General features: G+C 53.5%; 1 protein-coding gene across 2 annotated transcripts; it reads right to left on the reverse strand.

The window, feature by feature from the left end:
* Window positions 1–401: 401 nt before the first annotated feature.
* SCAMP2 (secretory carrier membrane protein 2) lies at window positions 402–23,213 on the reverse strand. Of its 2 annotated transcripts, XM_021693782.1 has the most exons (10): window positions 23,055–23,213; window positions 10,513–10,581; window positions 9,977–10,075; window positions 9,308–9,436; window positions 7,872–7,989; window positions 7,295–7,423; window positions 6,408–6,567; window positions 5,309–5,410; window positions 2,152–2,272; window positions 402–1,955 (listed from the first exon to the last, which is right to left on the reverse strand). In XM_021693782.1, the coding sequence occupies exons 1-10, from the start codon at window positions 23,109–23,111 to the stop codon at window positions 1,821–1,823; spliced, it is 1,119 nt and encodes a 372-aa protein (XP_021549457.1). In that variant the 5' UTR covers window positions 23,112–23,213; the 3' UTR covers window positions 402–1,820. The 2 variants fall into 2 exon arrangements, with proteins under 2 accessions (XP_021549457.1, XP_021549455.1); XM_021693780.1 differs by lacking the exon at window positions 9,308–9,436.
* Between the last annotated feature and the right edge of the window lie 1,854 nt (window positions 23,214–25,067).

Consider the following 25,067-nt stretch of genomic DNA (forward strand, 5'->3'; position numbering starts at 1 on the left):
TCTAAAGTAGAGATACTGGGACAAGAAGGTGCTTTTGGCCAAGTAGTCTCAGGAAGGCGCTTGGCCCCTCCCAGACCAGCCAGAGCGGGGTGGCCAGATGCAGAATCTTTTTTTTTTTTTTTTAAAGATTTTATTTATTTATTTGACAGAGAAAGACACAGCGAGAGAGGGCACACAAACGGGGAGTGGGAGAGGGAGAAGCAGACTCCCTGCCGAGCAGGGAGCCCGATGCAGGACTCGATCCAGGGATTCCAGGATCATGACCTGAGCCACCCAGGCGCCCCAGATGCAGAATCTTGACTGTCTCCTCACTTACCACTGGAGCAGCCAGCTCAGTGCAGGCTCTGTGGGCCACTCCCATCCTCCCAAGTCCACCAGACATTACGACCAGTGTTGTCTGAAAATGTCTTGTTTTTATTTAAAGCACAAAAATTGAGACATAACATATACATTTGTACATGAAGAAAAAAAATACCAGAAAGTTTACAAAACCTTGGTCACTGCCATGATCATTCAGTGGCTCTGGGGCTGAGTGGGCTAGGAGTCTGCACGCTGCCTCAGGGTGGGCCCCAGGTCCCAGAGGCAGGCAGTTGGCCAGCTTTTTGAGAAGTCCCTTCAGTCCACACACCCACCCCTGTATACAGCCTTTAGAGGACAGGGTGGTTTTATCGGTGTCATCCCAGGTGCCCATCACACTGACACACCTGAGGAATCCCCAGGGCCAGTGACAGGTGACTTAGGTTCTACTGGGGATATGGGAGAACCCTCTGAAAAGTGGCTCATCAGTCCAGCATGAGGGATGCAGTTCTGGACTGATTCTTCGGTGCCCCCCCGGAAGAGTCATACACATGAGATATTGCTGGAGGGGAGAAGGCAGAGTGGGGTAGAATCTGAGGCCCCGGCAATGGGCCACTGTCCCTCAGGAGGAAATCAAAACAGGGCCAAACCACACCAGGACAGTCAGACTCCACCTTCCTAGACAACTGTCAAAGGCTGGACAGGACTATTTGGGGTCAACGTCCTCCATCCCTCCCCATCCCCAAATCCCAGCCAACCCCACTGCACATTCAGTAAGTCTACAGAGGGGAGAGGGCTCAGAGAGGACCCCAGAGGGTACACATGCCTCCCACACCAGGAAGGTGCAGGGGGTACTAAGGGGCTATAAATCTGTGAGAAACATAAGGCAGGGAAGAGCCTGGGAGCAACCATGCCAGAGGCTCTGGAAGCCCAGAGACCACTTCAGAGTGATCTGGGGAACAGAGCTTTCCATCCACCTGGACTGCAGCTCATGTAAAGGGGAGCCCTGGGGAGACCACCCAGTCTGGGCAGGAAGGAAAGGCAGGACTGTGGAAGCCACAGGCTGGGTGTGTGGAGCCAGATTCAGGCCAGGCCTACTGGGGGAGGAGTGGAGTCCCAGGATCCTGGCAGAAATAAAACTCCAGCTGGCATGGGCCCAGGACAGCTGGTGATTGCAAGTGTGTACGTGTATGTGATGCGCGTGTGTGTATGTGTGTGTGTACACGTGTAAGGGGAAGTGAACTACAGTCCCACTGCTTCGAACCTACCAAACCACCACCAGAGAAGGAAAGACAGCTTTTTTTTTTCTTTTTTCTCTTGTGTAAAAAAAAAAAAGTCCCTGTCCCTCCCTCCCCTCCCCTTGGGCAGAATGGAGAGCTGGTGGCTGAGGAAGGAGGAAGGACCGAGCAAGACCCTCCCCAGGTCTGTGCTGGGCATAACCACTGTTTAAGGCACCCACAGAAAGTGCAGCTAGAAGGCAGGCAAGAGAAAAGGCTGGGGCAGACAAAGGAGAGTCAGGAGGACTAGTTCCCCTGGAAGGCTCCTCGGGCAGCAGATGAGGCAGTGCTGCGGAAGGTCCTACTGCTGAAGATTCCCTGGGAAAACTCCTCCTGGGCCTGCTGGAAGCTGGCCCCCGTCCGGCGGTACAGGGAGTGCACCTGGGGAAAGAGGCTGCGGTGAGAAGTGTGCCCTGGGGGCCTGCGTGACCTACCCCGCGGAACCCTGGTGACAGTCACTGGACCTCTGGGGACCCGGGGGCCCAAGTGCCTCCAGTGATGGGCATCCCCAAGGCGAAGGCAGGAAAGAGGTGCCTTGCTTCCTCAGTTTGCTGTTGGCCCAGCACCCACCACTCACCCGCTTCAGAAGGAAGAGTGAGAGCCCGGCACACAGGGTGAAGAAGCCAGCCACCACCATCATGATGATCGACACAGCCAAGTGGCGCTGCTTCAGTGTAGACAGGGCTGCGATCCAACCACTGCAAAGGGGGGAGGAGGAAGCCAGAGGGGACACAGTCAGAGTGGGCCCTAAAGGTCCCCAAGAGGGGCTCTTCTCTAAGTGGCCGCTGTAGGCTGACCGGCCACCACCCAGCCACCTCGCTGCAGCACAGAGCTGTGGGCCAGAAGCCCTTGGCCTGTGAGACGCCAGGCCTCTGTTAAGGCTGACAGGCCCCACACTGCCCTCAGACAGAAGTAGTCCAGGGGAGGGCCTTTTCCTGCTGCTCTAGGGGACATGGAAAGCCTGGCTGCTCACTCCTGAAGCCCGCCCTCTGGGAAACAGGACCACTGGCCAACCCACTGCATTCATCCCATCACCTCAGCTCCTCCTGCCGGGACTCAGGGCAACCCCTCTGCCTCCAGTCAGTCATGTTGCCTTCCTGAGCCCCAGTGTCCTTACCTATAAAAGGGGATATTCTCGCATTTCCTGACTTGAGAACTTGCTACAAAAAAACATGCAGAACTGGCACCAGGACAGACATACAGATCAACGGAAAAGAACTGAGAGCCCAGAGATAAACCGGTATGTCGATCATCAACTGTTTTCTGACAAGGGTGCCAAGACTTGGTGCTGGGTAGCCACATGCAAAACAATGAAGCTGGACCCTGACTTCAACCACACACAAAAATTAACTCAAGATGGATCAGAGACCTAATGAGAGCTAAAAATAGAATACTTAGAAGAAAACAGTTTACTCTCCAGGACTCTGGGTTTGGCACTGGTCTTAGATAGGACACTGAAAACAAGGAACAAAAGAAAAAAATTGGACTTCATCAAAATTGAAAGCTTTTGTGCATCAAAGGACACTATCACAAGAATGAAAAAATAATACACAGAAGGCAGAAAATGTGCTAAACTGATGTTAGTATCCAGAATATATAAAGACCTCAACAACAAAAAAGCAACCCAATTACTAGAGAAAGACCTGAATAGACATTTCCTCAATGAAGAAACACAAACGGCCTAAAAGCACGTAAGAGATGGCCAACATTATTAGTTATTCAGGAAAGGCCAATCAAAACCACAGCGAGAGGGGTGCCCGGATGGCTCAGCTGCTGAAGCACCCGGGTCTTGGTCTCGGGGTCGGGCCCCATGTTGGGCTCCATGCTGGGTGTGTATACACCTCTAGGCTGGGAATAAAACAAGCGAGGACCCTCGTACACTGCCACCAAGGGGAACGGACTTACCATGTGACCCAGCAATCCCACTCCAGGTACATACCCAAAAGAACCAAAACCAGGTATTCAAAGACTTGTACGAAAATGTTCATAGCAGCACTGTTCACAACAGCAAAAAGGTGGAAACCACCCCAGGGTCTGTCCACTGATGTGTGGACAAGCGGATGGACAAGTACTCCATAAGAAGGACTGATCCGTGTTACAGCACGGGCCTTAAAAACATCACGCTGAGTGAGGCCAGTGCAAAAAGCCACACACTGTACGGTCCCATTTATAGGGAATGTGCGGAGTAGGCAGATCCAGAGAGAGACTGAGAAAGAACAGCTTCACGGCCGCCAGGGGCTCCGGGAAGGAGGGAGTCGGATGCCTGCTGATGAGTACCGAGTCTCCTCTCAGGGATGACACAAATGTCCTAGAACTAGACAGTGGACAGGGCCTCATATCACTGTGGCTCTACTAAACGCCACTGAATTTTTTACTTTAAGATGGTTTAAGTGGTCAATAAAATAAATTTAAAAAAAAATTTTTTTTTTTAAAGATTTTATTTATTTATTTGAGAGAGAGAGAATGAGAGACAGAGAACACGAGAGGGAAGAGGGTTAGAGGGAGAAGCAGACCCCCCGCTGAGCAGGGAGCCCGATACAGGACTCGATCCTGGGACTCCAGGATCATGACCTGAGCCGAAGGCAGTCGCTTAACCAACTGAGCCACTCAGGCGCCCCAATACACTGTCCATACAGTGAGGGCAGTGGCAGAAACCCCATAAAATAAATTTTATGTTCTGTGTATTTTATACTCGATAACAAGAAAGGGGGGGGTTCTATCCATCCAGCCGTGGGGCTTGGGAGGTGAGGTGGGGAAGGCACTGGGAAGCTGGAGGCTGCTGAGCTCGTGAGGGGGCGGAGGGGGAGGGGCAGGGCGGCGGGGGGGGGGGCAGGGAGGGGTGGGGGGGGCAGGCCCAGACCAGAATTCGAGCCTTCTGATTCCTGGGCTGGGAAGCAAAGAGCACTTAGGCCACAGCCTGTCTTCCGGGATCTCACTGAGGGTAGTGAGTGATGACATTTTCAAAGAGAAAGGAGCCAGCCCAGAAACAGCAGGGCGAGACGGATGAGGGGTGGCAGGAGGGCAGTGGGCACGCTCGGAGCGCAAGGTGAGTCAGCCCCCTCCCTCCACCCTGCATTTGTCAGTTCCACTGGAGGGAAGGGACCAAAGTAGTGCAGCCCTTCCAGGCTCGGGCTCTCAGCCAAGCGGCAGTCGACCTTTCTGTAATGCTCCCTGTGCACTGGGGCAGAAAGGAAAACATCAGCCGGCAGCTTTTCTTTTTGAGGCTAATTTTGAGCCAAGGACTCCAGCACCCAGGAAACTCAAGACAGCTCTATGCTCAAAGCAAGAAGGAGAGGCTAGGGCTTCATCCTGACATTACAGGGCCTCTGGACAAAGTCACAGCACAGAGTCTGCAAAAGGCCAGGGCCTCTGTTGGCAGCTGCCCAAACCCGAGGGCTCGCCTGTGGCCTGTAGAAGCAGCACCAGCCTCTGGGAGGGCACGGCAGGGCAAAGGAAGAGGATGCAAGCCTCCATGGGATGTAGCCCTGGCAGCCTAAGGGTTCAGGGCAAGTCCACCCACAACACCCCAGAAAGTGGTGAAGAGGCGAGGCAGTGAGCGGTGACTGGTGAAGAACTGGAGGGGCACGGAGGAGGACGCCAGCCAGCCCGCCCCCCACCTTCCCGGCCAGGGCGGAGGATGGGTCCTCGGGAGGGCTCTGTGGGAGCGAGGAGACAGGGCGAGAGAGGCCAGGCTGCCTCCAAAGCATCATCCCTTCATGCTGCCCAGGTCTCACCTGTCCCCCAGGCCAGGGATGCCAACCAGCTGGATGATATAGATCCCTATTTGACAAAAAAATATGAAGAAGAACACGAAGAAGCTGAAAGAGTTGTCGGACCTGTGGAGAGAGGGGGAAATCCAAAGTCACAAGTGGGCTTGGGGTTCACTCCTCAGTATTCCTCGCTTGGCATGGCATGAGGAGCCAGGAGGGGAGCGCAGACAGAGCTCCAGGGGACCAAATGCACTGTCCGGAGGACACAGACATCCACAACCATAATCAAAGAGGGCTTGCCACTCACTGTCCTCGTTTGAGGGGTCAATGCTTGACCCCTTACTCAAAGAGCTAATAAAGTTGCTCCCCAGAGGACGACATAAAGAGCCTAATGGTCCATTTCCTGGGGTACGTATCTGCATTTCATAAGAGATAGATATAAATATCTAATAATAAAACCATTGGCCTGGGTGTAGAAAAGTTATTTGGGGAGCACAGAACTCTAGACCAAAGCCCCTCTCCACGTCCTCGAGGGCTGGCGTACTGCCTGCGGAGTGCATGGGTTCGGCCACTGCCCACCCCCTCCCTGGGGCCTGCTGGGCTCCCAGGCCTGAAAGCAGCGACTCAGAGGCACAATGCCACAAACCCTAGGGCTCTGTGTATCTATTCTAGGTCAACCGGTCCGCACTCAGCAGGCTCGAGGGAGTTACTGGGGAGGCAGGAGAGAGGCGGAAACAAGCCAAGAGCGATAAGCCATGGGGAACTTATCAAAGTGGACTCCCTGAAGCCTCAGAAGGGAGCTGAAGAAGCCCCGCCCTCTTCCCAGTGACTGAAATCCTACCGCATTAGATAGCATGGGAGCAGGGGGGAGCGCTAGGACCCCTCTCTAGGTCTCCAGTGCCTAGGCCAAGGACAGTGCCCAGAACAGACTGTGGGCACAACATCTCAGGAAAATGGTTCCTGACCCCCATCTGCTCCCACTGTGGGTGGGAATGGGAAAGTGGATCGCCCCACCATCCTGTTCTGCTCTAAGACTGGGATGGGGCCCCTGGGCGTTAAGGCCCTTGGCCTGCTACCTGGGATGCCAGCCATATACTCCCTGCCTTGCCCCAGCCCCACTCACCTGAAGGCCTTATAGATGGGTCGGTACCAACAAAGGAAGGCACAGGGGGTGAAGATGATAAACCACAGGATCGAAAGGCCAAAGTCCACTCCCTTGGTGCTGTCGACTAAGAACCAGGCCAGGCAGGCAAGCAGGTTCAGAAACAGAGTCACCGAATGCACTGGGGAGGGTGAGGAGAGAGACAGATGGGCTGGTGCCGAGGGGAGGGAAGGGCTCCCAGGCCTGGCAAACCACCCCCTGGAGAGGACGTGAGGTCCATACAGTGAGGGCAGTGGCAGAAACCCCAGTCCTTAGTCTGCACCAAGGCAAGGTGAGCTCCCCAATCCTGGTTTTCTGGGGCAGCAAAACCAGGGACCAAACCAGTTCCTAAGTGATAGTGATAGTTCCTAAGTGAGGGGACAGCCCAAGCATATGAAGGAGGGCAGGGGGTGGAGGTGGGGATGCAGACTCAAGGGCTGATCCCTGGGGAAGAAGTCTTTCTTTCAGTGACTCTTGTCCCTGGCCCTGGAGGGCCCACAGTGGAGCTATAGGGAGTCTTATATTCGGCCGCACTCCTAGGAGCCGAGGGGCCTGTGGGGAGGGAGGCCTTCACCTAAGGAGGGCCTTCACGGCCAATGAGCCCCACAGGAACTCTGGCGCCTCACGCTAGTCCCGCCCTACTCGATCCGTGGTGTGAACTGGGGTGAGCGGGCCCTTTCGGGAAGGTTCCCGGGGCAGGAGTAGACCGTGGAAGGCCAATCGTGTGGGCAGAAGCCCCCCCACCTCCGCAACCCTGGCCCAGCACTGAGGAAGGCTGGAGTCTGCGGTGAGGAGCAGCCCGAGCGGACAGGGCTCTGGACTCACACCCCATTTTACCCCGGAGCTCAGGCGGCAGGAGTGAGACTCACACATCCAGAGATAGTAGAGCATCTTGCATATCCGCTGGTAGTCGGCAGGGATCTCTACCGAGAAATCCTGGTAGAAGCAGGGCTTGACGGGGCACCAGAAGGGCAGGGGTGGCCAGTTGTTCTCTCTCACTGTGTGCGCAAGAGGCAACAAGGTCAGGCTTGGCCTCTGCGGCAGCACGCGGGATGCACGCTCCAGCAGTTTATGGGCCAAACCAGGGCTCCCAGAAGGGCACCGGCAAGTGGGAGTCAGGGTTGCCATGGGTAGGGAGTAGGACGGGCAAAGTGGGATGGGGCACGAATACCCACAAGCCCACTCCAAGATAATGGATCCCAAATGCACTGGGAAACAGAGCAAAAGGGCCTTAGTGAGCTGGGAAGGAGTGCAGAAACAATCTACAGCCGCGAGGACCACGCTGTGGGCCTCCTGGCCTCCACCTCGCTGCTCTTCCGCCACTGGCACCAGCGCCACTGAGATGATCTAGAGCCCAACAGAGCTCCGGGGCTGCCCAGGACCAAGCAGGCTCAGGGAAGGCCCCTACCCCAGGCACGCTGGCCCACAGCCAGCAGTCTCCCTCACCGTGTAAGTTGGCTGCTGTGTTCTGCAGCTCCCGCTCCTTGCGCTCTAGCTCGGCTGCTTTCCTGTCCAGTTCTTCCTGCTGCCGGAGCAGGCTCGCCTGTGCTGCGGAGGCCACGGCCTGGGGGGCACGGAGCGTGGGGGCAGCCGGACGTGGGAGATAGGGGGATAGCGTCAGCCTGAGCAGGAGTCAGAAGGGCCTTGCCCCACACAGGGAGAGCCAATCCCAGCCCCACGGTGTCTTGGGTACCAGAGACCACCACAGGGACGCCAAGGTGGCCCGTCTCCTACTGCCTCGACACCTCTGTCCTCTTAGGTGTTAACCAGCCTTAAGCAGGGCTCTTGTCTCCCCTTCCTCCCTGAGCTTGAGATGAGAGAACTATCTCCCATTCTGGAAGCCAGGCAAAGTTCAATTATAGTGACCTTTGGGGCAATAGCAAAAGGAAAATGGCCTCACAAGAGACTAACCTGTAACCAGAAACCCGGAGAGCTACACCTCACTTGAAGAGCCTGGAGGGTAGGGCGCCTGGGTGGCTCAGTTGGCTAAAGCGACTGCCTTCGGCTCAGGTCATGATCTCAGGGTCCTGGGATGGAGTCCCGCATCGGGCTCCCTGCTCAGCGAGGAGCCTGCTTCTCCCTCTGACCCTCCCCCTCTCATGTTCTCTCTCTCTCGCTCTCTCATTCTCACTCTCTCAAATAAATAAATAAATCTTTAAAAAAAAAAGAAAAAAAGAGCCTGGAGGGTGTGCATGTGAGGGGGACACAGTGGAAACCTGCTAGCAGTGAGTGCAGGGGAGGCACGCAGGGTGGACCAAGGTGCACCTAGGGCCTCAGGGATCGAAGCACCACCCCAGCCCACCCCCAGGAGCGGCCCCCTGACGTCCACCTGAACTGTGACCGGCTACATCCCAGGCCAGCCCCCTCGGCTTGGCCCTGCTCTGCCCGGCTTTGACGACGTGCAGAGTCCAAGCTTTATTCCCTGTCCAGGCAGAGCAAGGCCTCCGAGGGAGGCCTCCAGGGAGCTCCAGGTGAGGCACTCCAGCCCAGGCCCTGGGCCCCACTCCTGACGGTGCTACAGCCACTGGGGCCCGGCTCCTGCGAAGCCTACAGTCCTTAGGGAGCAGGTATCAAACGAGTCATCCTGCAGGACGACAAGCCAGGCGATGTGCACGCGCGCACGCCTACACACGCGCGCTCTCTCCCTCGCTCCGAAAGAGCTCTCCGAAAGAGCTCTCCGAAGAGCTACGGCTGCCTTCGGGAAGTAAGTTTCAGGCCCCGGGGGCAAATGCAGGCCCAGAATTGACCCCGCTGGACCTCGCTGAGGGTCTTAGCCCTCCCTCCCAAGTCCGGTCAGACAGCAGGAGCAGCCTGGGGCCCACAAGAGTCCAAAGCCCGGCTCGGGCCTTGCCCTCACTCACGCTCATCTACACTTTGCCTACCTTCGGAAGCTTTCGCATGTAGCTGTCTCTGAGAATACTATCTCCTCCTAGTAGCATCTGCCTCTCTGAGAGCTCACTCACTGCCAGGAATCTGGTAGGCAGGAACTTGCTAGCCTGTCTAAGCAGGAGCTGCAACATAAAACTCCACTGTGGGTCACGCTGACCAGGGCGGCGGGCAGCACAAGACGGGGCGATGAGGTGACGGAGTACAGGGTCAGGACGAGGCAGACAAGATTCACAGTATTTGGTGAAGGGACAAAGGACAATAGGAAGGAAGGCAGGAATAAAAGAGGTGGAAAAAAGAAAAGTGAGAGAGAGAGAGAGATTCTGGGCCCCGAGCAAGAGAGAACAAACCAAAGGTTCCAGGAGGATCTGGAATGGCACAACAGGGGCAAATGCTCTCGCTGAAGACACCGAGGACTCCAGCCTGGTAAGCAGAGCTTATTTTTTGGTGGTAGTAGTGGGGTGGGGGTGAGGATCTAGGCTGGCTGAGCAGACTCTCCATGTGCAAGTGACCAGCTCCAAAGAGATGATCAAGAGGGCCCCTGAAGGGGAGCCAGGAATAAAGGCCCTCTGTCCACCCCCTCCCCTAATCTCAGGGCTCAGCTACTGGTCTGGGTGCTTCCCTTGCAGGAAAGGAGAGGCTAAAGGAATCTTTGTCAACAGTACCTGGGGGGTTGGCTGGGTTGGTTCCACCGAGGGCTGGAGAACCGCTGGCTGCGAGGGCCCAGGGAGCTGTGGGACAGGAACTGTTGTCGCCGCATTTGTCTGCATGGGACACACCAAAGGAGGCGGGTGAGTGGCTCCACCGGCCAGCCACTCGGGGGCAAACGCACAGCAGGGTGAGTGACGCGCCCCTGCCTCATCCCCTCGGGGGCAGGCCTGGGCCTACCTCTGCCACTTCCTGGCCATCAAGCCTCCGGCGCTGGGCAATGTGGTGCTTCCCCCAGCACCCCTGGCCTTGCTGGAGCCACAGCTCCCCAGCACTGCCCTGCTCTCCTTGGGGAGGGGCCCAGATCACAGATCCCAAGGGGAGAACTGGTGACTTCTTCACCCTTCCCCCCACCCCAAGCTCATGTTAGGACTGTCCTTTTGAGGACTGAAGCTTCTCAGAGCTGTCTCTGCCTCTGCCAAGGCTCCTTGTCCCAGAAACCTAGCACCAGCCAGAGGACCCAGGGACTCAGAAAGAGTGCATGCTCACCAACCTCTGAGAAGGGGTTGAATTCCGCCAGGCCACCTTGCGGAGCATTGGTCAGCTGGGTCACAGAGGGATCCTGCAAAGGTAAAAACAAAATAAAAACAGCCATGAGATGCCTGGGGAGAAGCGAGAACCTTGATGAAGGGGAGGGACAGCGCCATCTCTTGGTCCCTCCCAGGGATACCTGGCTGAAGGGAGTCTGTGGAGGCCCTCCCTGGGGCCCTGAAAAGCCTCTCGGGGCTCCTCTCAGGAGCCCAGCCCCTGCCACATCAGAGCTGTGGTCTCTTCTCCCTTTCTGGAAAAGGAGGAGAGTTCAGCCCCGATGACTTCTCAGAAGAGACCCAGAGCAAGCTTCCCACTGTGAGACCTCGGAATAGATACCACCCATGTCCTTTTTAGTGCCCTTTCCAGATTCAAAACGGTTCACAGGGGGCGCCTGGGTGGCTCAGTTGGTTAAGCGACTGCCTTCGGCTCAGGTCATGATCCTGGAGTCCCGGGATCGAGTCCCGCATCGGGCTCCCTGCTCAGCGAGGAGCCTGCTTCTCCCTCTGACCCTCCCCCCCTCTCATGTACTCTCTCTCATTCTCGCTCTCTCAAATAAATAAATAAATCTTTAAAAAAAAACCCAAAAAAAACGGTTCACAGTATTTACCTCCAGGGACTGGGGTGTTGTTGTTTTTTTTTTTTTGGTGGGGGGCGGGGCAGGGGTAGAAACTTATTATTTACTTCACAACCTTTCTTAACTGTTGTATTTATTATTTTACAGGAAACACTTATTCCTCTTCTTTTTTAAAGGACAGGTTTAAGGTTCTGGAACAAAAACATGCTGCTGGTTGCCAATGCTGATTTTATTAAATCAGACACACTTGCTAGGAATAGAGGCATGAAGGGCTCAGATGAAAATCCGAGAGAATGTTTTTGGGTTTTTTTCTGGATTCTTTTCAAAAAATGCAAAAATGTTCTTTGAACACAGTCTTCCCCTGAGTTTTCCTTCCTGAGTCTTCCCTTCCCCATCTGACCTCTGCCAAGGCCAGCCCTCTGGCCTAGGGCTGCCCAGCACTCCCTGTCATCTCCTTCACCCCAGCAGCCTCATCCTGCCCCCTCCAGTCACTCTATCATCCCTTCCCCTCCCCCTTCCCCGTACATAATAGGTACGGGGCTCAGGTACAGCTCGACAGCGATGCCTGGGCTCTGGGAGAAATATCTGTGAAGGATGGGCACCAGGCCGCTGGGCTCCGCCAAGGCCCTGGTTACAAGGCCTCCCCTGGCCCCCCTCTGTGTACCTAACCCTCCCAACCCCCATCCCTCACTAGGGTCCACACGCTCCCGTCCTGCTGGCCCAGCTTCACCTCCACAGAACAGATTCTCAAATATGATATTCACATTAGACAGACCCTCAGAGGACAATCCCCTCACATCTCAGATGTGGAAACAGACCCTCACCATGGTGCTGTACTTGTCTTAGGTCTCAAAATGGCTGGCTCCCTATTCTGTACATTCATAGAACCAAGGGTCAGTGGTGAGTGCGTTCTCTCTCGTTTTTCACACATACCAATTCTCATCTTCCCACCTGGGCCTCTGATTCCTGACTGGTGAGACTGGCTGGCTGGCCCCAGGGCCTAGCCCAGGGCTGGGCACACAGCTCCAACCCACTTCTCTCTGGACATACCTCATCTCTGCACCCCCACCCAATTTCCTCTGCAAGGAGGCCACATGGCTATGTCCTTTCTGCTGGACACCATCCCTGTCTGGTGGCCCCTGAAACTTGGACAAACTTGGACAAGGTGAGGTTCAGAAGGCCACCTGAGCTGGAGGAACTGGCCTTGAGGTTATTCGCTGGCTGAATGACTAGCAGATTTCTCCCAGAATCACTGGGCTGGCCTCCTGCAAGAAAGATGTGGGGCTCAGGCTCTGTTCCCCTTTCCGACTCAGCAAAACACCAAGCCACAGCAGACTGGGTGAGCTGAAGTCACTGAAATCAGATCCACCATCCAAGAACTGGTTACCTGAGTCTGTGTCACAGGACAGAGGACAGAGGGGTGGCTCTGGTAGCAGTTTCGGGTACTGGCCCACATGTCTGCCTGACGTGCACACATTTTAACAAGCAACCTCCAGACCATGAAGAGAGGTCATTTCCTTTACCGAGGTCAGGCAGAAGAGGATTCTGGGGGTGAGCGAGCTGACTACTCTGCCTATAGTGATCTCTCCTCCTTTTTTCTAAAATCTTCAAGGGGTCCTGGACCCCTCACCAGACTCACCATAAACAAATACTGTCTCCGCTAGCAGGCTGTAACCTCTGCAGCCAGATGCTTCTGTGTCTAGTTCAAACTTCTGGCTCCTAGTGCTTGCTGAAGGGCCCGATGCAGAGCAGAAGCTCCTGTGATGTGTGAGAGTACATGCTGCGTGCTCTCCTCCACTGTCTTGGGAGGTAGGGCCCGAAAGCTGGGGGGCGCCTGCATGACTGCAATAGTGCCAGGGCCCAGAAGCACCCTGCCTCAGAAGGGGAGCCTGGAACGCTTTGGGAGACCTGGGCTCTTTCTGAGAGATGAGCAGCACAGGCCTGGCGGGGGAGGAAGGGAGCTGACATTTACTGTCTCCCATGTGCCAGGCTTGCAGAGTGATGCTATGGTGAAGTTCTAGTCACCCCAGAACTAGCCACTGTGTCAAGCTGTCAGAAATGAAGGTTCTACCAGCCTTCCTCAACCTGGTTCCTCAAAAGAATTATGGCCCAACGCCCTAAGGCATCCATGTCTGCAATGACTTGACTTCTCTCCTACGCATATACAATAGTCCTGGTTCTAATCCATCCTTGAGAGAATGGAGAAAACTGTCACTTCAACCAGCTTCTTGTGCTCTGTGGCTCAGCTGAGCAGCCCTGGCTGAGAAAAGCTACAACGTCCCTCCCATTTCAATGCCATGACCACCCTGTGAGGAGTCTGCAGCTGGAGAAAGCCCCAGCTCAGAAAGAGGAAGTAGTGTGTCCAAGATTCCAGGGGTAGTGGCTGAGCCGGATCCTGAATTAGTCTATCTCCAGGGACAAAGTGGTAAGCCTGAGAGGGGAAGGCTTGTTCAGCAGTGTGCCCCCAAAGCCTAGTGCAGTCAACAAATGAAAGGTGCTCCATGTGGATGAATGAAGGAACCCCACTCCTGAGGAACACTGATAGGGCACGTGAGTGACCAGGACAACTGTTTCTGTTCAGTTTTCTATTCCTGGACTTCAGGAAGTCCTTGGGGAACACCCATGGTAGCAGACATGCAGAGTCTTGTACTAAGGACCACATTGACTGGTATGAATGAAGACCCTCAGCTTCTACTCCAAACCACAAATAAGAAGTCCACAGCAGCAATCTCCTTTCCCACTCGCCAAGCATCAGCTGACTCTTAAGTGGGTCAAGTAGTTATTTCAAGGGATGGCAAGAGCTGAGTTTCACCTGTAGAGAGGTAACCTAAAACCCCCTTGGTACACAAAGGACTCAGACCGGCTAATGCCCTTCGTTGAATTTGTAACAAAGAAAACGCGCCTGCACTCAGTTCTTTTCATTCAGGGAAGAGTCACGGTGTGAGGGACACACCAAGACGAAGAGGGTGCAACTCTTGACCTCCTGGAGCCAATGATGGATGGTTCTAGCAGGGACATACATGCACAGCACAAGAGCCCAGGGCAGAGTGAAGAAGGGAGGGGAGGGGAAGGCAGGGGAGGGGAGGAGAGGCCCACCACCGCGGGGGAAGGGGAGCCCTTCGTGTGACTTCAGTGTCAGTGTCAGGGAACAGAGGGAAAAGAGGCAGGCAGGCAGGCTGGAGCTCGCCGGGAAGGGCCAAGAAAAACACACTTGTTTCCAGCCAGTCACTTTCCATGTCACAGGTCCTGGCTGTGCTTGGGCTGTGACTTTTCCTTGCTTTTCCTTTTTTTTTTTTTTTTTAAAGATTTCATTTATTCATTTGAGAGAGAGAATGAGAGACAGAGAGCATGAGAGGGAAGAGGATCAGAGGGAGAAGCAGACCCCCCGCCGAGCAGGGAGCCCGATGTGGGACTCGATCCCGGGACTCCAGGACCATGACCTGAGCCGAAGGCAGTCGCCCAACCAACTGAGCCACCCAGGCGCCCTTTCCTTGCTTTTCCATCCTGCATTCCACCCAAGCTCCCCACGTGGGATTTATTTCAGGCTCCAAATAAACACATTAAATAAACACTCTTCAACAACAACAACAACAACGACAAAACTCAGGCACTCTCTCTGGGAGGCAGAGTTACCAATACTTTGGAACCTCCGTGAAGTCCTATTTGCTTTGGAGACAAGGCTGTGTGTCATATGACAAAAAAGGGCAATCATTCCCAGACTGGCTGGCTGGGTCCCAAGTGAAAAGAGCCACAGTTAACCTTGGTACTCTCTTACCTGAGAATCCATCATGAGGAAATACGATAAAAATATGTAAAAATCTGTATCTGCAAAGATATTTATTGCACCAATATTTACAATAGGAGAAAAAAATCAGGGGCGCCTGAGTGGCTCAGTTGGTTGAGCACTTGATTTTGGTTTCCGCTCAGGTCATGATCTCAGGGTCGTGAGATCGAGCCCTGAGTCAGGCTCCACACTCAGCAGAGAGTCTGCTTGAGGTTCTTTCTCTCCCTTTCCCTCTGCCTCTTCCCCCATTCACTCACATTCTCTCTCTTTAAAAAATAAATAAAAACTTAAAAAAAAAATCAGGAAACAACTTAAGTAACCAACGACAGTAAGCACAAGAATGTTTTGGTACATGTCCCTTCAATGGTCTGAACAGCCATTAAAAATCACAGCTATGGACACAGGGTACGATACAGAAAAGGCTTTGTTATATGAATCCCAAATAACAATTTTGTCAAAAGCACTCATATGAAAAGAGACTGGCAGGAAAACACATCAAAAGAACAATGGTTGCAAAAGGCAAGAAATCTAAATGATCTAATTTGTCTTCCAAATTTTCCATATGATTATGTTATTTTTACCTTAAAAACATGCGTACCCACACATTTTAAAAAGAGCCCGAGGGGGGGGGCACCTGGATGGCTTGGTCGTTAGGCGTCTGCCTTCAGCTCAGATCATGATCTAGGGGTCCTAGGATCGAGTCCCACATCGGGCTCCCTGCTCAGCGGGGAGCCTGCTTCTCCCTCTCCCACTCCCCCTGCTTGTGTTCCCTCTCTCGCTGTGTCTCTCTCTGTCAAATAAATAAATAAAATCTTTGGAGAAGAAAAGAAAAAAAAAAGAGCCCGAGGACCCACCAAATGAGCAAGGTGCAGATGGGGCCTCTCTCCCTGCCACGGCAGTAATGTACAGAGCAGCCCAGGAAAGTGAGGCTGAACCACCTGGCCGGGCACCAAAGGCCCTCCAGGACTCGGCGCCAGAACCCTGGGCAGCGGTCTGTCCGTGGTCAAACTGAGCCACATGCCACCTCCTTCCACCTTTTTCCCTCCCTACACAAACCGTCCCACACCAAGCACAGGGCTAGGACACTGGAAAAAAGCCTTGGTTCCTGCCCTCAAGAAGCGGACAGTGCAGAGAACAGCAGGCAGGGCGGGAGGTGGGGCAGGATGCGCACTGGAACAACTGCTTCACGGAGGGAGGGAGGGGAGGCAGGGAAGGCTTTACTCAGGCGGCACCTGAGCTGGATCTTGAGCGATGACAGGTGTTTAGCAAGCACGAAGGAGGAAGGCACAGCAGCTCTACAGGATGTGGGGCGACCCAATCGGGTGGAGGCCAGAATTCATTCAAGGCAGGACCAAGGACACAGAAGTTTACTGAAAACACTGCAGGGGGGCAGTGGGCAGGGCAGCTAAGGAGAGACGGTCTGCCACGAGGCAGTGGTGGGGGCTGTAGTTAGAGGGGACGTGAGAAGGTATAGGAACGTATGGAATTTTCCTTTTTTGGTACCTGTGCCCGGTCGTAAGCAGCCCATTGGTCAGCCGGGGCTTATGGATCTTCTGAGATGGGTCACTTAATAAGCCTGTTTGCATTTAGCTAGGGGGACACTGTGGGCCCTTCTACCTGACTCAGGTTTCCAGGGCTCAAGCCTGTCACTTAAAAGCAGCTTCTAGGGGCGCCTGGGTGGCTCAGTTAAGCGTCTGACTCTTGGTTTTGGCTCAGGTCATGATCTCAGGGTGGTGAGATCAAGACAAGGGTTGGGCTCTGCGCTCAGTGGGGTATCTGTTTGAGATTCTCCCTCTCCCTCTGCCCCTACCCCCGCTCTAAAATAATCTTTAAAAAATAAAAAATAAAAAGAAATAAAAAATAAAAGCAGCTTCTACACAGGAGACGGTTCCAGGGGCTGTGGGGTGAAGAGTATGGAGAGAGGAGCCAGGAGCACCAAGGAACCAGCCTGCAGCAGGGGTCAGGCCAGGCTGCGGGAGTTTGGACTCCAACCCATGGGCAGCGCAGGACAACTGGAGACCAGTATCTCTGCCGCAGTGAGGAGAGTGCCGGGGGGAGGGGCGGGGGGCGCTGGCCAGGACCGCAGTCCCCAGGGGTGACAGTGAGGACTGGACTAAGGCATGACAGCTGGGAGTGGAGGAGGGGGACAGACTCCAGACGCCCTGCTCAGGGAGATGCCACGGGCTCGGCCACTCTCTGGGCAAGAAAGGGGGAAGGGAAGTTGAGGGACTGGGTGGCTAGCTTGGGTGACTGGTGAACAACGCCACTGCTGAGCAAGATCAGGGATCACGGGGGAAGAGGAACAGGTTTTTCAAGGAGTGGGTGTGTGGGACCAGGGAGAGGCCCGGAGAAGATATCGAGTTGGTCTGGAGATACCTACGGACTAGGTCTGCTTGAAATGGTTGGCAACGTCCAGGGGAGACGTGGGAATACTGGTTGAAGCTCAGGAAATGGTAAAGGCTAGAGTCCTAGATTTGGTTTGTCTGTCTTTTTTTTTTAAAGTAGGCTCCACACCCGATGTGGGGCCTGAACTCACAACCCTAAGATGAAGAGTCGCACACTCTACCAACTGAGCAAGCCTGGCGCCCCTAGAGCTTTAGATCTGTGATCGCGGATGAGGATGCTGTTCTGAAGCCATAGTGAAAGAGGATTTCGCTGCCTCCGTTTTGACCTCAAGCACTCTAGCTGGGTTCTTCTTTCCAGCTTGTCCATGGGTGCAGGCTGAAGACCGCGAGCGCAAAGCGTCCTGCGATGGGAAACGAATCCACGCCCTCAAGCAACAAGGACTGTCCTGAGCCAGCAAGACTCCACAGGTGACTGACTTGAAGACAATGAGCAATTTAACCTTCACTGCCTACCTGGGACACACCGACCTTTGTCCCACACTTTCCTGAGATAAACCTGGAAGGCTTTTCCAGCGCTTTGGAGACCAGCTTTGAGATGCTAGCCCGCTGTCTTCCCGGGGTCGGCTTCACTGCCATAAACTCCTCTCTGGTTTCACCACCACTTGTCTGCCTCTGGATTTTGTCAGTGGCAAGTGGCTGAACCTGCTGTTTGGGTCCCCAGAGCCAGGTGCTCCTGCACCCCACGTGCTAGCTACAGTGTAAACGGAAGAACTTACTCAGAGAGGTATACGGTGAGAACAAAGTCAAGGACAGAACTCCAGGTTTCACAGCCTGAAAACAGGAGGAAGGTGGTGAGAGTCCCAGCGCTAAAGAGGCCGGGACAGAGAGAACAACCAGAGGGACCGGCCAAGCAAGCGAGTGTGCCCCAAGCAGCAGATGTGTCCCAGGCCCACAGCGGGAGAGGCGGGAGGCTCTTGGGGAGGGGGAAGAAGTACCTAGGGCTGCGGGGCATAGCGTGCAGAAGCGACTTGGTTCTTGGTGCTCCGTCACCTGAAATAGGAAATACCCTCTCTTCCCATCTGCCAGGCTCTCTGCTCTTGGCCTAAGCCTGTCTACCACAGGACTCTGCCCTTCCTCTTCAGATCCCTCGCAGCTCCTTCTGGCAAGTTTTGACTGCCCTCGTCATACCCAGTGTTATCGTGAACAGCTAGCATTTCTTGGCTCTCCTGCCAGATCAGAAGCTCTGGCAGGCCATGTGCTCATTTACCCCCATCTCCTGCACAGGCCTTTGGAGCAGCAGAAGCTCAGTGACGGGGCGCCTGGATGGCTCAGATGGTTAAGCATCTGCCTTCGGCTCAGGTCATGATCCCAGGGTCCTGGGATCGAGCCCCGCATCGGGCTCCTGGCTCAGCGGGGAGCCTGCTTCTCCCTCTCCTTCTGCCTCTCTCCCTGCTCATGATCTCTCTCTCTCTCTCTCTCTCTTAAAAATAAGCTCAGTGACGCGCATCTCAAGGGAGCACTGCAGGACAGGTCACACCTTGCTGATGTGTACAGCACTCTTCTCTGAAAGAGTGGCAAGTATCCCTTGTTTGTCCTGGTTAAAAAGTAGGATTATCCTACTCCAAGTAGCTGCAAAGAAAACAGAAGTGTAGGGCTCAAGTTCAGCTGTGTCTCTAGCCAGGCGCTTTCTAGCACCCAGGCTGCCGCCAGGTGCCAGCCAGAGAGGCAGGGAGGGGACTCCCACCCCCCACCCCCCAATCTGGCAGCTGTCTGGACTCCCACCATCAGAACTTGACCATTTTCAACTTTCTTGAGACAGTGCTCCTATTCCACAGGGAAGTTCTAACAGGTCCATCTGGTGGTTTTAAGAATTCCCGCAGTTACAGTCAAGCTGGAGCCCACCCTCTCTGGGAAGTGGCAAAGCCTCGGTGTCTGTGCGGGGAGCTTTGTTCACACCCAAATAACGTTTCTGCCACCACTCTCTCCTCCCACAGGAGAGGAACGTTTTAAATCCTTGGGAAGCAGCCACACCACTGAGATTATCTTTTTTAATTGTGAGGAGGCAACGTGTGAAAGTGATACTGTGCGATCTGGCAAGTCATGGCGCCGGAAGGTTTTCTCTGTTCAAGCACCACCAGCTACTTCACGTCCCCTCTTTGGCATCGGTGCCGTCTGCCTGGGGCAACGTGGCAGAGATGCCCAGCAGGAAAGCAGCCCGGGCACGGGCCTGGGTGACCTGCCTGTCGGCAGACTGCTAAAAACTCAGCCCGCTCCCTCTTCACCACCAGACAAGCCTTCCTGAAAAGGTTTTGGGAGCAGACACGCTGGAATCAGTCCAAAGCAGGACCCACATACCCACAGAGTGCAGAGCAGAGGCACCATAATTAACAGAGGGATGAGGGAGTGCCAGGGGCGGTTGTGAAATCGGTCATCCTTGGCTTGAGCTTCCTGCTTCCTCCTGGAAGTTTGGTAAAACCTCTGCTGCACTCTTGTGACAACTTTGCACTCACAGCTCTTAGGCTGCAGGAAGTTTGCTAAGAATCCCAATTATAACTCTACGCAAAGAAGAGGTCATAAAAGCCCACGCCCACAGCGCAGGAGGGGGTGCGGGGGGAGCAGGAAGTGGATAAAAACACGGGTAAAGAAGTCAATTTAAAGGCACACCGGAAGTTGCATGGCCTATTACAAGAGCTAGCAGAAAAAGGACTCCATGGTTGGATAACTCTGAGAAGTGCTGGGTCAGATAAAGTTGAGGAAATATCTTTACTGTAGGATTGCTCAGAGCCTTTCACAAACTAACAAGCCTTGTCTATCTGCAAGAAAAATGGAATACAGAGTGATTCCCAAACTTATTTGACTACATAACCCTGAGCACCTTTCAGGACTGGTATTTCTCAGAAATAGGCTGTTAAAAAAAAAAACAGCATACGTGTCTTTTTTTTTCTAAGGAGTATTCTTATCCCTTTTTTTTTTTTTTTGAAAGATTTCATTTATTTATTTGACAGAGAGAGACAGAGAGAGAAGGAACACAAGCAGGGGGAGTGGGAGAGGGAGAAGCAGGCTCCTGGCTGAGCAGGAAGCCCGATGCGGGGCTGGATCCCAGGACCCTGGGATCATGACCTGAGCCGAAGGCAGACGCTTAACGCTTAACGACTGAGCCACACAGGCGCCCCACAGCATTCGTGTCTTAAAAAGCACAGTATAATCTGTATTATTCCAGCCCCACACACTGGGGGAAAAAACTTGCGCAGGTAACACTGATCAGTGAGTACTAACTAAAACTCACTTAGCTAGTACTATCACCCCTACCAGTATTCTCATTTCAAGAATGGGGGCAGTGATGATGAAGATACAGTCTTCCCTTAGCTGGCCTAAATAACCCCAATGCAGTTCAAGACCCAACATGTGAACTTCAAAAGCCCCAGATGTGGGCTCCTTACTGCTGCGAATTAGCTGGTGACTCTGACATGTCCCATCCTTACTGGAGTCCTGGTTTCCTCCTCTCTAGACTGAGGGGTTACAATAGATTTCTGAGGATGCTCCGGCTCTAATAGTCCACCATGGACTACACTTTCATGACCCACCATGGAGTGACAGAAAACATGATTCTGCTCTGAAAGCTGGCTAGGTGTGACAGTTCCTGAGCCTATCACCTCTCCCCTTGCTCTCTCCTGAGCTCTGTGCTAACACCCTGGGTAAATGAAGCTGGGCTCACACCCAGTCACCCCAGGGCTGTACCCTCCCAATGTCCCAGCCCTGGAAGTCAGGGAAGCAAACACTTCCATCACAAGGACAGGGAGGGCAGCTCTCCAGGAGAGCTGGAGGGCCTCATGTCCAAAGCTCCTTCTCCCCACGGGACTGTGTGCCAAGAGGAAAAACCCAGCCCAGGGTAAGGAGGAGCAGAGTCACAGCCAGGCAGCTTTTGTCTTCCCACACAGGATTCCCCACCAGATGTTGCTCTTTACAGGACCACAGCTGCTTCCTGTCCTGCCATATCCTGGGGCTGCCTGACGACGGACAGACTGTCTCGCTTGAATGCAGAAGTTACTTCTACCACAGTTTGCACAATCATTCCTGGGGCTGAAGATGTGGTTTAAGCCTAAGACTTTCAAGCTGCTATTAATACAGGGCAGCACTCAGGCCAATTATCTCGCCCACTGCTAACGCTGGGGACAAGCTCTCTGCATCTCTGGACAGCTGACTGCCTCTCAGATAGCAGCACACATTTTATTTCTGATTCTGACAGGGAAAAAAAAAAGCCAATCATTACACAGAACGTATTCCAAGAGACTACTAGATCCTTACTAAAATTCAAAGTCCAGTGTTATAAAGCAGTTTTGTAATTAAACCAAGCTCTTACCAGATGGCACTTGCAGAAAAAAAAAGATGCAAATGTTTTTTCTTTACTCAACTAACAGAGATGACTGCATTACATAAGAGACAAGGTCCCTGCAAAGGTTCCGTCAAGAAGCATCAAGCTGCAAGAGTAATGTTCAGGATGTTACAAAGACCAAGCTACTAAAATTTGCCCTGAGGGCTCCCTTTGACTAAATATCTTGAGACCAAGAAAGAGGCATAAAATGTTCACTTGAACAGTACACAATTATTCCCTGCTAGTCTCCTTTGTTTTTGCTCTGACCCTTGAAGGAATTCAAGGTGAGAAAGCTCATACTGTGAGTTGCAGGAAGGACCCCTCTAAGTACTTCCCCCCCACCTGCAGGAAACTTCGCAGCTGCCAATGACCAGAATAAAATACAAGCAGGATGAGTTAATGCGCCTGGTGACATCCTGACAGAGCAGAAACCTCGGAGCTCATAAATCACCAGTCAGCACAATTAAGCTTCCCTAGAACTGGTTTTGAGCAGACATGAAACAAGAGGCACAAGAGATCTGGAGCTAACAGGAGCCCCAGCCCTTCATTGTGGAAAAAGAATACCCCTGTACCCTCAGCTAAAAGGCAGAAAGGTTTCGGCTTTAAGTAGGAAGACTTCTTCCGCTATCCTTTGCTCAAAAGATCAGGCCAGCTCAAAGGTCAACACATCTCAACTACCCTGTCAACACACACAGGTCCATCAGACCACACTTCTTGTGCTTCAAGTCCCTCAGAGCCCCCTCACTTCTCCTCCCTCCCTAACCTGGGCTCTCTCTCCCATCTAGCCAAATCCCAGGCCAAACTAGACCCATGGCCAAGGTGTGGAATTCTCATAAAGTCCATATTTCAGCGTGCGTTGGCTACCTCCCCACCCTCTCCCAACCTTCCTTTCCTAGCAAATCTCAGTGGGTCTCCTAACCCTGTAGGCTAGTTTGGTTGTTCGGGGGGTGAGGGGAGAGCTGAACTTGGGATCTTCCCACATTTCTCCTTCCCACTAGAGGCTTCCACCTCTTCATTACGTTTTCGTCACCCCCTTTCCTAACGTGACTCAAGGCAGATGTCTCCCCAAGACTGCGGGATGGGGTAGCCACACTTCCCCCTCACTTGAAGTCGCTTCTCTCCCCGACGCTGGGGGTCTCCCTAACCGCGTCTGCTTCAGTCCCCTCCCCTAGCAGGGTCCAGCCAGAGGGGCGACATCCGGGGAGCTAGAGGGTCCCACCACCTCTCCCCAAGCTACAGCGCCCCGCCCCCTCCGCAGTTCCACCTGCTGCTAGTCCCGCCCCCCAAACACTACTATAGGCCAGCCCTCAGAGCCCATTCTCCCATTGGGCAGACAGCCCGTCTCTCCTACGCCACGTCTCCCCGCTCCAGCGAAAGAGGCCGGGGCCGCGGCCTTCGGCACTAGAGAGAACTGAGTTGGGGGCTCTACCTGGAAGGGGTTTACGTCCACTGGGTCTGCGAAGGGGTTGGTGTCGAAGGACGACATGGCGGTCGGGGGCTGACGAGCGAGCTCCGCGAGCGCTTCTGCCTCCGGGCACCCAGACCCAGCGGCGCTCTCCGTGCAGACCCTCCACTTCCGGGAGCGAGGCAGCCGTTCTGGCGCAGGCGCAGCGCCCTCCCAGGAGGGCGTGGCCCTTAACGTCACAGAGGTCCGTCCCGCCCTCCTGCCCAACCCACTACAGAGCGGCGGGCGGGCGTTCGGCTTCCATCCGCTCATTACCTATATTTGCACTTCGGGACTAGGGGCGGCGCCCAGGCAAGAGGGAAGTGGAGACGTTCCCAGCAGTCTGAGAGCTTCCAACTTGTGTTGGAAAATTCTCAAGTAAACTCCGCTAAGTGGAGTCGGAAAGTTAACCCTTTCATTTCCCTGGAGGGCAAGTTTGGGAAGTCGCACTGGTCCAGGCAGGAGACTGGAGTCTGAGCCTATTTCGGCGGGAGTGCGGGACGGAGTTCCTGACCCAAGAGGACTTCGCTGAGCTAGGCGAGGGTTCTGGTGGTAGAGCCGAGCAGAGGGGTTCTTCTCGGAAGAACCGACCGTGCAGCTGTCCCACACACGTGCTGAGCCCTGATTCTTTTAGGTGTTGCCCCCTGCTGTCAAGTTTTATCGTTTTAGTGATGAGGATCCCTGAGCCCAGACAGGTTTAGGGCCTGAGCTGGGATTTGAATCTGGACATCAATTATTTGTTAAGGGAATGAGGGATTTCAACAATGCGGTTGATGGCTGCTCCCCACTACCCTTATTTCTTCATGTCTTTCTGCTCTGCTCATTTCTGCTGCCACCGAATCCAGCCACTGCCATTCTTTACCCTGCTCTCCTACAGGGCTGCTAATTGGTCCATTGTTGTTTATGTTGTAAACAGAAATCGCTTTAAAGGGGACAAAATACTATAAAATATAACAATATCGATCGTTTAAAATATTATTATAAGATAATATGACATGTTATTTTTTAAAACCTTACTGCTTAAAGTCTTTCAATTATTTTCCATAAAGACCCGAATTCTTGTATGGCCTCTAGGTCCTGTAGGATCTGCCCCACCTATCCAGCCCTCCTAGTGGCTTTTCAGTTCCTCAAACTTCCCTTGTTCCCTCCCACCTGGGGGCCTTTGTCCATTAAGTCCCCTCTTCCTGGTGTGCTTTTAGCCTATGCCCTCATCAACCCTAGTTAACCCCTACTTATCCTTTTATCCAAGCTCAGATGCCCCCTCTTCAGGAGTGGCCTCTCCACTCTATAGGTTAGATCACCTCCTTCTACTACAACAAATGCTTATATTACCTTATAGTTTTGCTTCATAATAGGTATTGCAGATTGTTAAGTATACACTTGTATTGGTGGTTATTTGTTTATGTCTGTCTCACTCACAAGACTGTAAGCTCCACAAGGGCAGGAGTAGGGTCTGTTTTGCTCATTGTTTTATTTCTGGCACTAACATAGTACCAAGCACATGATGGGCAATAAGTAAATATTTATTGTTTACCTCATCCACTTTTCTTACCTTCCTCTTTCCTGTCTAAATTCCAACTTCTCCCAGAAGGTTCATATGGCTAGGGGAGTGGGGATGAGGAGAAGAAGTATTCAAAGGTAGCAGGTATGTGAAATGTGCTGTTTGTAGGATTCTTGTATTTTCCATTTTATTATTCCTTAGTGTAGGGTGAAGCTTCCTTTGAAGTGTAGGCTGATTTATCTGGGCCAGGGGACCCTGGGGTAGGTGGATGTCCACAGCCAGGCAGAACATTACAGAGGAAACCACCTCTTCTATCCCCTCGGCATGTGAGGTAGAGACTGTGGGAATTGGGGAAGGGGGAGGGAAGCAGAGTCAGGACTGTAGGCCCTCATTCCACATGCTTCAGCTGGCTGCCCTCCTCCTGGGCTGCTGACTGAGGTCCAGATGTAAGGGCCTATTTCCAGAGGATTAAGCACGATTACTCCACAAACAAGGCC

The sequence above is a fragment of the Neomonachus schauinslandi genome, chromosome 9 (assembly GCF_002201575.2).
Source record: "Neomonachus schauinslandi chromosome 9, ASM220157v2, whole genome shotgun sequence".
NCBI lineage: Eukaryota > Metazoa > Chordata > Mammalia > Carnivora > Phocidae > Neomonachus > Neomonachus schauinslandi.

Bases quoted from the DNA above. Each gene is read 5' to 3' on its own strand.
- SCAMP2 (XM_021693782.1), bottom strand. From the start codon at position 23,111: ATGTCGTCCTTCGACACCAACCCCTTCGCAGACCCAGTGGACGTAAAC. The intron at 5,411-6,407 runs GTGAGTGGGGCT...CTCTCTCCACAG, and splicing joins CCCATCTATAAGGCCTTCAG to GTCCGACAACTCTTTCAGCT. The intron at 2,273-5,308 runs GTGAGACCTGGG...CCCCCTTTGCAG, and splicing joins ATCCCTGGCCTGGGGGACAG to TGGTTGGATCGCAGCCCTGT.